Below are 16,988 nucleotides of genomic sequence, written 5' to 3' on the forward strand. Positions count from 1 at the left end.
TTCATCGTGTGCTGTGCAATTCTGTCCAATATATATTTTTAAAGAAGTCTGTCTAAGGCTGCAGTTTCTTAATAATTAAACTATATATTGTAAAATCTGTCATTTAAATCAACTAGTTTCTGTTTCAAAGCTAAAATAGATCAAATGTACATTATTCCTGTTATGAAAACTAAAGACTGCAGTGTCGTATGATCTTCAAGAAATAATTCAACTATGCTAAGTTAGAAACTATTATAAGTTTAAAATGAAAATAATTAAATAATTAACATGAAAATAATGTAACAATAAAAAATTGTTATAACTAGGCATGGGACGATAACCGGTTTTAAGGTTTATAACCACAAAGATTTTCTGTTATACTGTTTCTAAGGTATGTTTACATGTATATGTTTTTTCTGTGTAGTAAAGAAATCTGCGTCTTGTAAACTAATGAACCTAGCAGAAGTCATTGATTTATTTGAATTATTTGGCCTGACATGTTTACTGTTCCAAAACATTATAAATTTGAATTGTAAATTAAAAAATTGTCAAATTAAATACTGTATACAGGGTTTCTGTGGGGTCTTAAAACATCTTAAATCTCAAAATTTTAGGCCTTAAAAAGGGTCTTAAATTTACTGAAATATTGTGTTGTAGGTCTTAAATGTTTTTTAAACAAGTCTTAATTTTCCTTTGTTTATGTATTGCTACCCAATCTGGCCCATACAGCCCATGCAATCACCAACAATCCACCTCAATAAAACTTTGAACCTTTTATTAAAAAAGGTCATTTTTAACTATCTTAATGGTTTAATTATTTTTCATACACTTATGCAATTTGTTTTAAAGTGCTCCATGTATTTACTGGGCAGATTGTTGTGCATAGATTTATATCATTGTAGTTTTTAAAGCTTTTAAAACATTTATTATTTTTGTTATTTTAAATAAAGTTTATGTTGGAAAAAGTAGAGCTACATTTGTTTTACGCAATATTTAAAATATTTTGCTAAGAAATGTGTAAAAGATTTAAATGTATTATTATTCATTTATTATCGTATTATGAAATGTATTACATTTTTTTTTTTTTGATACGGCAAATAAAAGTCTTCTCCATCTGGGCCTTTAAAAAAATTCCTTGGCTTTTAGCCCTTTATGATTCTAAAATTTCATTCATAATGGTCTAAATGTCTTAAGTTTTAAATTTAACTTGGTGAAACCTGCAGAAACCCTGTGCATATTGTGTTTAATAGGGAAAAATGTGTTGATTTTTTTACTAAGACATTTAAAGATAACTTATTTCAGTAATCGCAATACCATGAAACTGATATTTTTATCCAAGGTTATCATACCATCAGAATCATATACCAGCCTATGCCTAGTTGTAACAACATAAAAACGTATACTGTAAATTTTTATAATAATTTAATTAATGTTTTTTAATAAGTAATTTCTTATATGTTGGTAAATTATTTAGTTATTATCTATTTATTTGTTTTAAAGGCTCATTGCACCTGTTTTCGTGTTGTTGTACTTTTTAATTATATTCTAAAGGGGGAATACCCAATTCCTGCTTCCTTTTTTTCAGAAGAAGAGAGCAGCCCTTTTTAGCTCTGCATTGAAACACATGCACCTAGTTCCTCTTTATAGATTTTAATGCTAAAAACACAAGTACAAATGCATCACTCTTAAACAATAGTTTTCACAATTATTGATAAAGTTGCAGAAATTTTCACAATCATCATAAACGGTCATAAAAAATGGTTGCACAAACCTACCAATTAAGGCACTAGTATAGGTTTGATGGTTGTCATGGAAAGAAATACTGTTATTTCATCCCCATCCCCAGAGTTTTACTGTAGTACATCATAGAAATAGTTGTGTTTTGCATTTTAAATCATCTCACCAATCAAAACTACTAGCTAAATTCTAAGCTAAATTCGTAGACCCTGTTTACACCTGGTGTTAAAAGGATAAAAAAAAAAAAAAATTCCAAAAATGAAAATCACCTTACATTGACTCTCCTTCATGTGACTTTTAAATCTATTTGAGTTTCCTTCTTCTGTTGAATGCAAAAAAATAAAATAAAGAATTGCTGGTAGTCGACACTAATTTACTTCCATAATAATTTTTTTCCTACTGTTAAAGTTGATGGGTCTCAGAAACTAGCATTCTTCCAAATATATTTGTGTTAAACAAAAGAAAGAAACTCATAAAGGTTTAAAAGTCACATGAGTTTGTTAATGTAAGGTAATCGTCATTTTTGGGTGAACTATCCCTTTAAGAGGCATTTTCGTCAATCCAGTAGCAAAGTGGTCTGTATCATTTTAAGCTTACCCACTCTTCTAGAGGCAGCTGAAAATTTTCAATGGATTTTTGAACAATTTTAAACATTTCAATGGAACATTTCAATGGATTGCTTTCAAAGTAAAACGCTCATGAGGTTGAATGTTCAAACAGCTAATAAACTCCTTTTTGCTTATGGGCCTTAAATAATACAGGAAATATTGAAGTGCACTAGCCTAATGGGATTTAAACAGTCTGAATATGTTTACTTGAAAGTAGGCATGGGTCGGTATAAGATTCTGATAGTATGATAACCTTGGATAAAAATATCACAGTTTAATGGTATTGTGATTACTGCTCTAAAAACATTTAAAATATTAAACAGTAAACATGTCAGGCTAAATAACTCAAATTAACCTTTGAGTTCTGCTGTCTTCATAAATTTCTAAAAGATTTTCACAGATTTCTTTACAATTTAAAATACCATTTTTGGATATTTTTTTCTGCTGGAGATACTGTTGTCCTAAAAACTAAAAAAAAAAAAAAAAAACAGAAAATGTTGCCGATTTTAAAACCTTGACTTTTCCTAATTGCAGAAAACTTCGAAAACGCTGCATGCCTATTTGAAAGGCAAAAAATAGCATAAAGTATGATGTTCTCTTACAATTCTGACTGCAACAAACTCAAAGCTTTTAATGTAGTTTTGCAGCTAACGACACAAACAAATGTGTCGTCCCCTTTCATGCTTTAATGTAAACTGTGCAAGCTTATTTTGCAATATTACTCTAAACGTTCAGAAAAAAAATACACAAAAAAATTGTTGAAGTGAAAAAAAAACATCAAAACTCCAGGTGTAAACAGGAATTTGTCTCCCTTACCTATCACAAATCAACAAAACACATCTTACCTTATGTTTAGCATCATTCATCCAGACTTCCCATGAGTCATAGAATTTTGAAAGGTAAATTACAGACATTAAAAAAGAGGGAATTTTTTGGGAATCATTGAGTATTAGGGATTGTTGTTGTTGTTTTTTTGCTTTAAACCAGGACTGTACCTGTAAACGAAGCAAACATGCCAGAATAATAGAAATTTCAAGAGTTTTAGGTAAAAAAAAAAAGATAAAATATGAATTGCTCTCATATTACTGGCTCAATTATGTTATTAGCAGGGCTTGACATTAACTTTTCTGATCACCAGCCACTGTGGCTTGTAGTTTTCCAACATTACTAGTCACTTGCCTTTTACACTAGCCACAATTTTGTTGTCGGGAAAATATATTTTATTGCATCAATTTGACTTTGGCATGCTAAAAATGACAAATTCCTGTTATGTCAACATGCCTCGTCGTTAATTTAACTTTTTTTTTTTTCACATGACTTTTTAGGACTCTAAACAAATTATTTTCTTGCAACAGATTTTTAATAATGTTCCAAAACAAGCTAAATATAGATGCATACACTTTTTATCCAACAAAAATTTTATAAAAAAAAACAAAAAAAAACAATAATTGACATTTAAAAAAATGATTGTCATTTATCTAAAACTAACACAGTAGTTTGTCCAGGCTAAAGGTCATATATCATCAGGTAACTATAGATAAACGGAGAGTTAATCTCCTATTAAAGCAATGTTATTGTAAAGGATGATATTCAAACCATAAATACAAATAAAACTAAGCAGAAGAAAGCAGGTGAAAACCATTCTGTGTTTGATAATGAAAGGATGACTAATCATGTGCACACAGTTACCGTTAGGCCCAGTTATAATCTGTTCAAAGAAAGGTAAAAGCAAAAGCGGCAACAGCTGCGGCTTACATAAAATCTGGAGGCAGTTCTGTCTACTTAAAAATTATTTTCAACCAGTCAAAGTGGCTAGTGGGGGTGTCTATCTAACCCACCACAGCTGAAATCTACCTGCATTTGACGGGTATTAATGTCAAGCCCTGAATATTAGTATACAAGCACAACAGCAGCCTCTTATACGTTCAATGAATGTAATGTAAATTAAGCTTTTTAGTCAGTGAAGTCAGGGAATTTGATATTTGGCTTAAAGCGGGAACTCTGTTCATCTGTCTGATTATTTAAATAGGCCTTTAATTGTGCTTATGATGACCTGAGTTCAATTCCTGCCTCACACTGATCCTACTTCCCACTCTCTACCCCAGCTTTCCTGTCAAATATCTGTCCTATCTGCAAACGAGATAAAAATATAAACGTTTGTGTGGAATCAGTGCGCAGGATGATCGCTCCACATCCAGCAGAGTGGTTATGCTCTGGTAATGGCTTTAAGCATTTGCTATTGAGAGCTACTGAAAGAGAGATTGTGATCTGCTGTGGATAATTTATGAAGCCGTGAGTAAGCGCTGACAGTATTCACAGAGCTCATATCCACCAGGGATTCATTCAGGCTATTCCTCAATACTACTAGCAACTCTGTCTCCTTGATCACACTGTGATTGTTTATGTCCTCTAGGCACAAACAGTGTTTCTCTGAGCAGCTAGTCTTTCTTCTTGAGCTTGGGTTTAAAGCGTAGCGTCTGAAAGGCACTTTCCACCACTTTGGGCAGGTGGATAGGGTTTCGTTGCAGGCATCTCCTGCTGCCTGTGCTTCCCATGTCCCCTTTCCGCTGGGCTGCCTTCCCATGACTGATATTTATTTTCTTGGGCTGCGACTCCAACATGGAGATTCGACGAGGGTCCCGAAGCACCCAGTTGGAGTGAAGATCATGCTCACTGGTACTGGTTGCCACTAAAGAAATGTTCAAATGTAGATGTAGGATCAGACTGATGGATGAACAATGAATGGAACAAACAAAAGTTGACATTTCTAGTTGACCAACATGTTTCCGGTAAGGTGAAACACTCTGCAAGCTCATGTTCTTTAGTGTTCACGAGTATAGGATTTGAATGCAATCATAGTGAGAATGTAATAAGCTCTACTATCACCTATAAAGTCGACGTCTGCATGGCCGTTGTCCACATGTGGTTTTCTGCTGGGCTCCGGGTCACAGCTTGCGATCACTTCATCAAAGAACTGGAGCGTGTCTTCTTCATTTGGCATTGGTGGAGCAGAAGGTACAGGCCGTGAAGTCTGAAATACAGTTCATTATATTTATTGCCAGTTTACTTGGTTCTGTCAAGATTTTTGTTATTTCTAGAACTAATGAAGCTCCAAAAACTATTGTAAATCCTTAAAATTAATAGTTTCTTCACACAATCCAGTTTTAGAAGAAAGCAGCCACAAAGTTTAGGTAATTTAAAAGCTAATATTTTTTTCAGTCCTTCTGTACAGAATTTTTTTCTCTAAAAAAATAAAAAATAAATTTCCTCAAAATAACTTTTTTTTTTTTTTACAGGATTGTGAATATATGCAACCAAATAAATAGACACATTACAATAATTCAATAACATATACATTATATTATAATGTGCCTGTTACAATGCATCTATACATACATTAATGTACCTTATAGCAAGTGAAATTGAGTGTAACAAGTTTATATATAAAAAACAAATATTGTCAGGCATATTAAAAAACAAATTTTTTTTTTTTTGCATCCCAGTGTAGCTTTAAAATACTAAACTAAATTTCATATTCTTTAAAGCACGGTGATATTACCCATTATCAGCTTTCATTTATAATTTTAGACAGAGCCAAAAAGACAAACCACAATCATATTGTCCACTATCAACAAGATGCTTTCATTTTTCATTTTAGACATAAGTCCTTAATTATTTTTAGGCTTCAAATAATAATCAGTAAATAGGCTATCTGTCTCAAAACGACGCTGAATGACCACACATTTTACCTGTATTTTGACTTTTCCCACAAAAGTTATTTAAAACAGACTCCTGTATCTAAAATATTGTCCATGTGTGTAAAATAAAACAACTAAACAAATACGATAGAAATTGTAAAAGTCTAATTTGATGAAGACAAAAATGCTTGTTGCCCACAGCGGTAGTCTCACCTGTGGTGCGCTGCTCTGCGGTGGCCGCGGCGCTGCATTCTTCTTGCGGGACGCGGTTTCTTTACGCTCCCCGTCCTTGAGGTCATTAATGCTCTTGGTGTACTGACGCCTGAGCGCCACCAGCTCCTGTAAGTATTCTAGACAGTCCTGGTTCTGGGAGTAGAGCCACACTCGGTCCTCTCGGCTCTGGTAATAGTAGAGGGCGGTGCTGGACTCCACACTCACGGCGCTCACGCTCCGCTTCAGCGTCGAGTCCCGCAGCGCGCGACTGCTCTCCCCGACCACGAGCATCGACGTGCTCCGGACCAACTTCACGGTGCACGCGCTGTGATAGTCCTCAGTGGACCTGAACCTGTCCCGAGAGCGAGGCGCAGGATGGTTCGGCCGAAAAACGGCGTTGATTTTCTTAAACATCACGCTGGGTGCCTGGTTGGCGCAATTTAGTTGTTAAATAGCTGGGATGAAAACCGAAGGGATGTTGGTTCAAAGCCCAAGAGGGTGCTAGCATCGTGCTCATCAAATTGTGACTTGCCAGCTTGTTTTATAATAAATCTAGCCTATATAAATACCTTGTTCTTATAAGACGATCAGATTGTTTTCTTTTTTCCATGTCCCTCTTCACTCTCCTCCCCGTGAAAAACTTACTTCATATCTTCTTTAGGAAACAGAATTCTTGTCCATGGTGCTGAACTCAAACTCGCTATTTTACATTTCACAGACAGTCGGATGCCTGTTTCTTATCCGTATGGAAGCAGTCATTGTAGGTTTGAAACGCGGCCATGGCAACTGTGCGCTTGCAACTCTACACTAACAAATTAATTATTGACCAAACTTAGACATATTAGACTACACACATGTGCTGGTCATCGCTGTTGCATAACATTAGGGTTGCATGCACGAAGATGGTTTTCTTAGAATGTTTATGTATACGCATAATTTCTGGACGCTATGTGGATTATGGTTAAATTTACGGTAGCCTATATCTAAAAGTAGCCGACTTGTTTTCTTTTTCAGCACAACAGAAAGACTTGGGTTATTGAGCTATAGAACATAAAAAGGATTCAAGTTTTATCCTTTACATTAAACTAGCGGTTTTTAAAACCTACACCATTTTGAGGGACCCAAACAAAAACAATGGTCCCAACGTATTTCCTGTTTTACATTTAAAATCTCTATAGCTTCCCAGAATCAAAAAAGAGACACATATTGATAAATAAAATTATGATAGCTGTTTTGACATTGAATTGCCTGATTCAGGAGATGTTCATGGGCCAATGACATGACAGCAGTGATATGGTCTATAGGCTACGTGTTTGTGTCTTTTTTTTTGGATAAATCAACAGCACACAAATAAAACATTTCAGCCACAAAGATTTTTATTTTTAGATGTATTTTTGTATATCATATTTATAATATAATTTATTTTCAAAACGATCATTTGCAGAATCACTGATCAAATGCCACTGTCTCACAGTCAGTCTTCTCCTTTTATCTGTCTAGCTCATTGAGCCTCAGTGGAGATCTGCAGTAGAGGAGTGCTGATCTCGCTGGACTGGTATGTGCTGGTGACTCAGGCAGCTGAGCAGCATGTATTAGAAAATGATAAATTAATAAAAAATAAAATGTTAAACTTGAGTAAGCTACTTGAAATAAAATAAGTGGCCATATAACAGAGCACAGAGGGTTTTGTGGAAAGCAACCTATAAAAGTATGTCTAAATAAAAAACTATTTTTCTAACTAAATATCCTGTATTTGTGCAAAATAAACAGATGCACATAAAATTTGACATAAAGCTTACAAACTAAAGTTTTAAGTAGGTAAAATTTAACAAATTAACAATATTAGGAGAACATTTCTTTTTAATATAAAGCAACCCACAAATTGTTTTTAAACATTATTTTACACCTAATTATAATCTTCAATATTTGTAATGTTCTTACAGTATTTGATGTTAAAAGACTTAAAACATTTATGTTAAAGAAAAATGGGAAAAGTAATTTTATTATTTTGAAGGAAGAATGGTTGGACATATGTAGATTTACATCAAAATGTACCATCTCACATATGTGGAGAGAACTTGGATGGAAATGTCTAATAAGATTTTTCATCTCACAAAATCAAAGCATAAGTCACAGGAAAGGACACTAAGTGCTGGAGACAATGTGGGTCTCAGGAACCTAATCACTGGCACATTTTTTTTTTTTGGGAATGTTCAGTAATAAAACAGTTTTAGGAAGTACATGGAGTAATAGAAATCATACTTAATATTACACTACCCTTTCATTCATGGTTATTTATTTTGGAAGCTCTGATATCCAAATAAGTAAATATGAAAAATACTTTTTAATATTTTAATAATTGCAGCCAAAAAAGCAATTACAAGACACTGATTCACCAAAAATCCAAGACAAGCCAGAAATAGTATATTATATTTATGTAATGAAAAATTACATTCACCCTTTGACTTCAAATTAATGCATTTAGAAATATCTGGTCTAAGTTGACTGAATACATTACATTACCCCATTCAATCTTTGTAGAAATATTACAAAACATTACTATAAAAAAATATTATACAGTAAAATATTACTATCTAATTCCCATCCACAGAACAATTTTTTCTCAATTCCACTCCCCCTCTTAACCCTCTCTTTAAATTAGGAATTAACATTTTATAATAACTAAAGTTGAGGAAATAAATAAAGATTTGACCCTCTCTGACCCATGTATATTTAGTCATTGATATTATTTATGTTATCATTTTGTAGTTACTGTTTTCATATTTATTATTATTATTTTTTTATTGTCTTGTTTGTAAAAAAAAAAAAAAAGTTTAGTAATGGGATATGTACAATATCTTAAGTGAAATCTGTATATATTGCTACTATAAACAAACAAAAAATAAATAAATAAAAGACTCAAAAACCCTTAGATTGCATCATAAAAGAACCACAAATAAAACCAGTTTTTTAATACAACCAAAAAAAAGGACTGTACTATTCATAATAAAAATATACAGAAATTAATCTATAAATAAATACAATATATCGTTTTTCATCTGCATATCTAGATAAATGCATACAGTGAAATGTTTGATGCATACAAAGCTAAACAAAACTAGAAAATGTGTTTAGTTATTCCTTTTTTTCTGCTTGTTTAGTAGTTCAACAAATAATAATTTTACTCGTAAGTCAGATCATCACATTAATAACAGGGGCGCCTCCAAGGGGTGGCCAGGGGTGGCCACGGCCACCCCTCGGTAAACTCTGGCCACCCCTGTGGCCACCCCAATATAATTTTGCGGTTGACATTATTGATTTAAATGAACTTATAAATTCCCAATATTTAGATAAATAAATAAATACATAAATAAAATGCAGTCACTAAATTATTGTTGGTGTTACTGACGTAGCTCTCCCCCTCTGGTTCAATGCTGGTGAAAGCAAACTGACGCATGCGCGCGGAAAACCATTCCCGCGCGCCTCACGCACTCCTGTGTGAATCCCGGTTGGTTGTTTGCATGCACGCCGACAAAATAGGCACCGCTCATGCGCTGTGAAATAGGAGTAACAGCCTTTTGTGCAGAATTGTCGGCACACAGCGAGTTTTGAAAGTCGTTTAAAGTTTATATAATATGATGATGATGATGATGATGATGATGTTACTTTCACTAAGCATGCCTTTAAAGCAGAAAGGAGGGATAATGAGTCAGGGAGGTAAGTCTTCATAACATGATTTCTCAGCCATGATCTGGTCTAAGACCACAGATATTTTATAATACATTTTTTGTATTCTTTAGAATTGTCATAATTAATTTTCATGCAAAAGGTTTCTTAAGTGATGTTGGCATATCACTCCAGTTGTTGTTTTCCAGTAATATTTAGGACTGATTTCTGTTATTTATTTAGAATAATAATTGTACATTAATATTAATTGTATTTATTTAGAATAAATATAAATAAATTGTTATATTTATTGAATAACAAATCTAACAATTCAAGAGAGGTGGGGTGTATAGGGTGGCTCGCCCAGGGTGTCATTTAAACTAGAACCGCCACTACCCTTCACGATCGTCCTTGACAGCACACACACACCTTCAATAGACAGCAATGGCTATTTAATATTTACCTTAAGCTACAGTATATCAATAGAAGAAGCTGCATTAATAAAATGGTTCAAAAAGCAATATGGATAAATAATATTATTAGGTATAGTGAGTGTGTATAGTAATGCCTTTTGTTCAGTTTGTTCATTTGTTTGGGTAATTAATAAACTCATTATTCTTTCATTCATTTTCTTTTCAGCTTAGTCCCTTTATTAATCCAGGGTCACCACAGCAGAATGAACCGCCAACTTATCTAGCACATTTTTACACAGCGGATGCCCTTCCAGCTGCAACCCATCACTGGGAATAATAAACTCATTAATCTTCATTAATTTTAGACATGGCATATCTCGTATGATGTACAATAAAGGCACGTAAAAAAGAAGTCATTTATACATGTATATGAAAAGTGTTTTTAAACTAAACATAGATTTTTATTTGGTTTGCACATGTACTTGCTGAATTATTTCAAAGAATAAATTGCAATATTTCAAGTAGAATTAATTAAATGAATAAAACTACATTATTTAATTTACCAGAAACAAAAATATAACATTACACTGAATTCATTTTTTTTTTGTGTGCCACCCCAAGATTTGGTGCGGCCTCTTCTGGCCACCCCTAAGAAAATTTTCTGGGGGCGCCACTGATTAATAATGCACGTAGGTGATTCAGCATTTAGTCACCGACCTACTAGCGATTAACCAGCACTAACAACTATGAAGTGTGTTCAACCTACATGTCTACCAGTGGATTCAATTACATTCGAATTTGATGCTTTATTTTCAAAGGGGAAATGAAGACTCACTGTTACGTAATGATTTGAACAGCTGCAGCTGCAAATGTCGATGTTTGAGGAAATATGCTACCTTTTTCAGTCTAATGAAACTGCAAAATATAACAGCTGCACAATGTAGCATGAGAGAGCTTAAGAAAAAAGATAATAATAACAATAATAATAAATACAGTCCTTTTAGCATAGCATTAGTACTCTAGAACAGGGGTTCCCAAACTTTTTAGCCCACAACCCCCAAAACAACAATGCCTGTGACTTGTGACTGCCAATATCCTCTGAGGTGATTATTAATATATAATTCTTGCACACAACGGCACACACATACCATAAGCCCAAGTCTATTCATTATTTAATTTTGGAGAACGCCATTTGGAGACCATCCTTCATGTTCAGTTGTGGCCTGTATTTATTTTTAATCTATGTGAGTGTCGTAGAGGTGTCAGAAAGTTTAACCTGGTGCCATCAAATCAATGTGCTGCATCTGACGCTATTACTGTGTATAACTGAAACACCCAAGCAGTCACATGGCTTTTTATTTGCATGTTATTTTTTTATGTTTATTGTTAACAATGTTACTATTATCTACAATTTTTCCTGTAGGTTGTGGATAAAACATGGTAATTTGAATAGTTTAGATTTTTGGAAATCATTGTCCCCTGACCCCCACTTTAGGAACCACTGCTTTACAATATAGTATATCTGTTTCAGACTCTTGATTTCAAGTGAATATTCTCTCCATCAGTGACATTACAGAAAGAGGAAACCCAGGGGGAAATCACCATAATTAGTGTCATATGCTTGTGTTTAGGAATACAGTACCAATAGAAAACTATGACTATAATAGCAAACTAAAATTTAAGGTGAACTCAATGACTCATTTATGCCTATTGTAATGAATATGGGGCACATATTAATGCAGCTGAATATAATTGTGTTTCTGAATTTACATGGAAGACAGAATCTAACTCGGTTTCACTTCCTCCTTGAGTAAAGCATAAAAGTGAGGATCGATAGCACAAGTTTCACTGCAAGCACTGAGAGAGAGAAAACCAGACCCCGAAACACCTCTGATCAACATCCAGAGACTCCTGTAGGAAAACGGTAAATTTCAGGGTACTTTTATATGTCTCTCTGTCAGTCAAGCGTAATCTAGGGGGTTATAGTTAATGTGGCAGACCTGGAATATCTGAAAATCTTATTTGTTTGTTTCATAGTAAACTGTGGAAAATGATGATGATGCAAAAGTCTCATATACTCACTTTATTTTGTGCCAGGTGGACAGTAATGTAATGTAATGCAATGCAATGTATTTTTTATTTAATGCCATGTCAGCAACCAAGGCTATTTTCATGGCAAGAAAACAAATGAATGATTTTTAGTACTAATACATGATTCTACAAATTTTCCTTGTGCCACTTTGCAATAATCGTTCTTAAGACAATTAATTTCATAAAAAAGTCTTCTGGAATCAATAAAAGCAGGACAGTCCAGTAAAATGTTTTACTGTGAGAGGAATTAAGTAGTTTAAACATTGAATAGGGTCTTAACCTTTGAGCAAAAAACCATGGGTTTGCCAGGTGAACTAAGTAATAAAACAAATGGTTAATAAATGTACTCTCACAGAAATGTTATGAAATAGTGCCTCAATTTATAATTACTTTTCTATTTAATCTACATTTTGAAACTAAACACTGTTGCATCTCAACCAGCGGGGTCAGGCTCACTAAGTGGGACTGCTTTAAATACTTAGTGAATATATAGCAATAATTACAATCACAAACTTGAATTGTGGTAATTAAATAATTATTTAAATTTAATTAAAGGTTTAAAATATTTAATTAACTACAACTCATTTCTTTGAATGTTAATAAATGCTATATCAATGAAAACTTTCGAACTTGATTAAGTTAAACTACTGCTTTAGTGAATAGGTTAGAATCAATCATGTTGAGAAACACTGTTTTAGTGTACATAGTGGAGTCAAATAAATCCAGAACCACTGATTTAGCTGACATGCAGAGACTGTGTGCTTCAAAACAGTGGCTCTTGCCTTTTCTGACCCCAGTGTCAATTAATTTAGGGTTCTTGATCTGTTTGGCTCCACTATGTCCATCAAAATAGTGGTTCTAAATCAGGTGTGCAGAAACTCGGTCCTGGAGAACTGCTGTCCTGCATAGTTTAACTCCAACTTTCTTCAAGACACCTGCCTGGAAGTTTCTAGTTTGCCTAGAAAGAGCTTGATTAGCAGGTTCAGGCATGTTTAATTGAGGTTGGAACTAAAAAAAGCAGGACACCAGCCGTCCAGGGCCGGGTTTGGGCTCCTCTGTTCTAGATGTGGTTCTAAACAGTGATTCTTAACATTTCTGGCTCCAGTATACATTAAAAACATTGTTCTTGACCATTCTGACTCCACTTTATCCGCTAAAAGTGCTTTTTGACTTATTCTCCTCCACTATTGACATTTTTTCCTGACAAGAACTGGCACGGTCATTGTAACCTAATTGTGTTGAGATTTCTTTTCTCAATCGCTTCCTTTTAGCTGTAAAAACAGCTCATTGCACACTGCTAGTTTCTTAATATATTATTTTTATTTTAAAATGCATTGTTATACACACTGGTTTGTAGAAGTGGTTTAATTCACCAGTCTCTTCAGGATTTTGTAAATCCAATGATTATTTTTGTGTATTTTCAAAGAAAAACAAAAGAATTGAAGAAAATAATCCCATAAAATGCCATTTTAAGAAAAGCCATCATAAAAAGAGCCCTTCAGGCCACAAATATAATTAAAAAAGTGTCCCTGCCAAATCCAGGAGTCACTTACTTACTGATTTATTTATTCCTAATCATTCAGCCGTATGCAAATTAATCAGAAGTCCTTAAACAGTCACAGAAAAGCTTACTTCCCCTTTGAAAAATAAGGTGATTGCCCACTAAGTCAGTAAGTGCATATAGTGGAGTCAAAAAGACTGAGAACCAATATTTTATTGCGACCTGATATAACTTCAGTGTCTGTGCACTCTAGATGCTGTGTGAAGGAAAGCTCTGGAGTCTGGCTTTTGAAGCTGAAGCCGAGTGTGTAAATCCTCCTTCATGCACCACAGTCACAGAGCCTTCCTCAACTTCACCAAATAATCCCCTCTCAGCTCAAATCCCCGTCCACTCAGCTCCAGAGGTCCATGCTAATATAACCCAGATGAAAACCCAGAGCTACCCTCACCCTTCCTCTATGGCAGGACATGGTGTGGATATCCCCAGGCATGTGGACACCCCTGAAACAGAAGCATTTTTGGTGCCTTCGAGCTGCCACAGCATTTGCCAGCATTACAGCGATTTACACATAGCAGGCGGTCAGGTGTTGCCGCTCAGCCCCCATGCAGGAGACATACAGGGCCATCACAGCCAGGATCCCCAGCCTGGACCCTTTCTTGTGTCTGAAGATGTTCCCTCACCCTCCCTCTTACCTCCTCTGGTCCACGAGTTCAGGAGCTCGAGGCGATGGAAGGAAGAAAGCGGGCGTGAGCGTCCCTCTCTCCTGCAGTTCAGCCGGCCGCTCTCCAACTCTCAACTTAACGGCTATCTTGAGCAGAAGCTTCTGGAGCTGTACAGACAGTACCTGACTGAGGGACCGGCTGTTAGCAGGCCCGTCATGGCCTCTGAGCTTCTGCAGACCAGCCTGGACCAGATGACCCTCCAGCTGAGCCGAGAGCAGAACATGGAGACGGCAAGGGCAAAAGACATGCTGCTCAGCTGCCTGCTCAGAGTCACCAGCACATACCAGTCCAGCGAGATCAGCACTCCTCTACTGCAGATCTCCACTGAGACGCAATGAGCTAGACAGATAAAAGGAGAAGACTGACTGTGAGACAGTGGCATTTGATCAGTGATTCTGCAAATGATCGTTTTGAAAATAAATGATATTATAAATATGATATACAAAAATACATCTAAAAATAAAAACCTTTGTGGCTTAAATGTTTTATTTGTGGGCTGTTGATTAATCTGAGTTCCCACAGTCGGTACCCTAGGCAGGGCTGCACAATATTGCAGTTTTTCTCAGATATATATTGCGATATCATTGATCCAGATGGTTTAAAAAGCTGTGTTTGCATGGATTTCATTAATTTAGATGGTTTGGGGTGATTTTGTAGGGGTGAGAATCATGGATCAAATGTAATACACAAATTAGCACATATGTATATAGTATAGCAAAGATAAAAGTGTAATAGTCAGTGCTTTATTGTTTACTGCAAGTCAAACATTACAGAAATTGAATGATGAAATGAAAAACAACACTGCATAGTATAAATTATTCAATAAAATTAATCGCTATTAAAAGTAAAAAATTGTACAATTTATTGTGCCTGCATGTTTTAAATTCTCTTGAAATGTTCATTCATGTGTTGGGCCTGGCAGAATCTGCATACATTTATTGATATTTCTGCACAAACATTTGTAAAAAATCTGTAGATTTATGTGGAATGATTTTAGGAATATCGTAACTAAAACCCTAATATATATATATATATATATATATATATATATATATATATATATATATATATATATATATATATATATATATATAAATAAAGCTTTTAAACTTTTATTTACTGTTTACATTGCAAATCCAATTAGATCCACTTATTTGATAAAGCAAGTCTCTCATACTAAAAGACAGAGAATGTGACTTTACAAACTGTATTGTAGGTAAATCATATGAGTGTTTTTGTAGTTAGTATTATTACTGAAATTAATTTAAAAACTGTATAAATCTAAAATTTACACACATTTAAACACGTAAATAAATAGACTCATAGATGAGCTAAAAATCTGAGGAAATCTACAAATTTCTGTGTATGCTGATTCCGTAAGGGCCTCGTCATAAGCCTTACACATCAAAATTATTCTCTTTCATTCTGTTATGGTTAAACCCTGCAGTGACCACAAAGCTAATGAATTCTGATTTCTGAATATTGCCATACGCACAATGTTGAAACAATATATAGTCCATCTCTATTGTACTATCCATAGTACAAGTAGACTAAAGTATTACTTGTGCAACCTATAAAAATACTCCACAAATAGATGACTTGACAGAAATTGAAATATTTCTAGTGAACATCAAATAATTATAAGCTTTATAATTCTTTATCACCAAGACTTTACGAATGTGCTATTAATTTTAGCTAAACTTTTGGCCTCTTCAAAAAAAATAGTGCATACAACTTCAGCTGATGCACCGAAACAAAACTCACTCTAGAAGTGACTTGGAAGGTCTTGTCCAAGCTTTGCTTCACAACAAACCATCGTTTTCTTTTGAGGTTTCCCTTTTCCTTTTAGACGTTTATATGAGATTTGAAATAGTTAATAATACTGAAAAACCTATTGTCACAGATTACACAAATGTGATTTTAAAATAAACATTTGCATTTCCTGACTGTATCAGAGCTATAAACATGTCATAATTTACACTTAAAATGCATGTATTCCTTTTAATAGTCACAGCATCGTCACAACATTTGTCTATCAATTAACAAACAGAAGAGTCAGTGTTAAATGAAAACATTTATTAAGTTGGAGTTAAAAACAACACTCCACTTTTTTGAAAATAGAGTTGTAAAATGCTTAATCCTAACAGAATCCATTCAGCTGATCTCTGGGTGTGGTGGGAGCACTTTTAGCTTAGCGTAGATCATTAAATAAAATTGGAAAATTAGCATCTCGCTCAAATAAAAAAAAAAAAACAATTCAGGCCACAAATATATTTTTAAAAAAGTGTCACTGCAAAATCCTGCAGGACTGACTTACTGATTTATTCATAATCATTCAGCCATATGCAAATTAATCAAAA

At 34.3% G+C, this 16,988-nt stretch overlaps 2 protein-coding genes across 3 annotated transcripts; one reads left to right on the top strand and one right to left on the bottom strand.

Moving 5' to 3' along the window:
* Nucleotides 1-1,613: 1,613 nt before the first annotated feature.
* Nucleotides 1,614-7,773, bottom strand: c9h13orf42 (chromosome 9 C13orf42 homolog). The gene is made up of 3 exons (XM_087267999.1): nt 6,236-7,773; nt 5,211-5,355; nt 1,614-5,013 (listed from the first exon to the last, which is right to left on the bottom strand). The coding sequence occupies exons 1-3, from the start codon at nt 6,647-6,649 to the stop codon at nt 4,763-4,765; spliced, it is 810 nt and encodes a 269-aa protein (XP_087124125.1). The 5' UTR covers nt 6,650-7,773; the 3' UTR covers nt 1,614-4,762.
* Nucleotides 7,736-15,109, top strand: LOC796876 (TLR adapter interacting with SLC15A4 on the lysosome). 2 transcript variants are annotated; one of them, XM_087268000.1, is made up of 3 exons: nt 7,736-7,790; nt 12,126-12,238; nt 14,160-15,109. In XM_087268000.1, the coding sequence occupies exon 3, from the start codon at nt 14,160-14,162 to the stop codon at nt 14,964-14,966; it is 807 nt and encodes a 268-aa protein (XP_087124126.1). In that variant the 5' UTR covers nt 7,736-7,790; nt 12,126-12,238; the 3' UTR covers nt 14,967-15,109. The 2 variants fall into 2 exon arrangements, with proteins under 2 accessions (XP_087124126.1, XP_087124127.1); XM_087268001.1 differs by lacking the exon at nt 7,736-7,790 and adding an exon at nt 9,732-9,952 and having other exon boundaries at nt 12,131-12,238.
* Nucleotides 15,110-16,988: the final 1,879 nt, after the last annotated feature.

Source organism: Danio rerio, chromosome 9 (genome assembly GCF_052040795.2).
Source record: "Danio rerio strain M-AB ecotype USA chromosome 9, GRCz13ab, whole genome shotgun sequence".
NCBI lineage: Eukaryota > Metazoa > Chordata > Actinopteri > Cypriniformes > Danionidae > Danio > Danio rerio.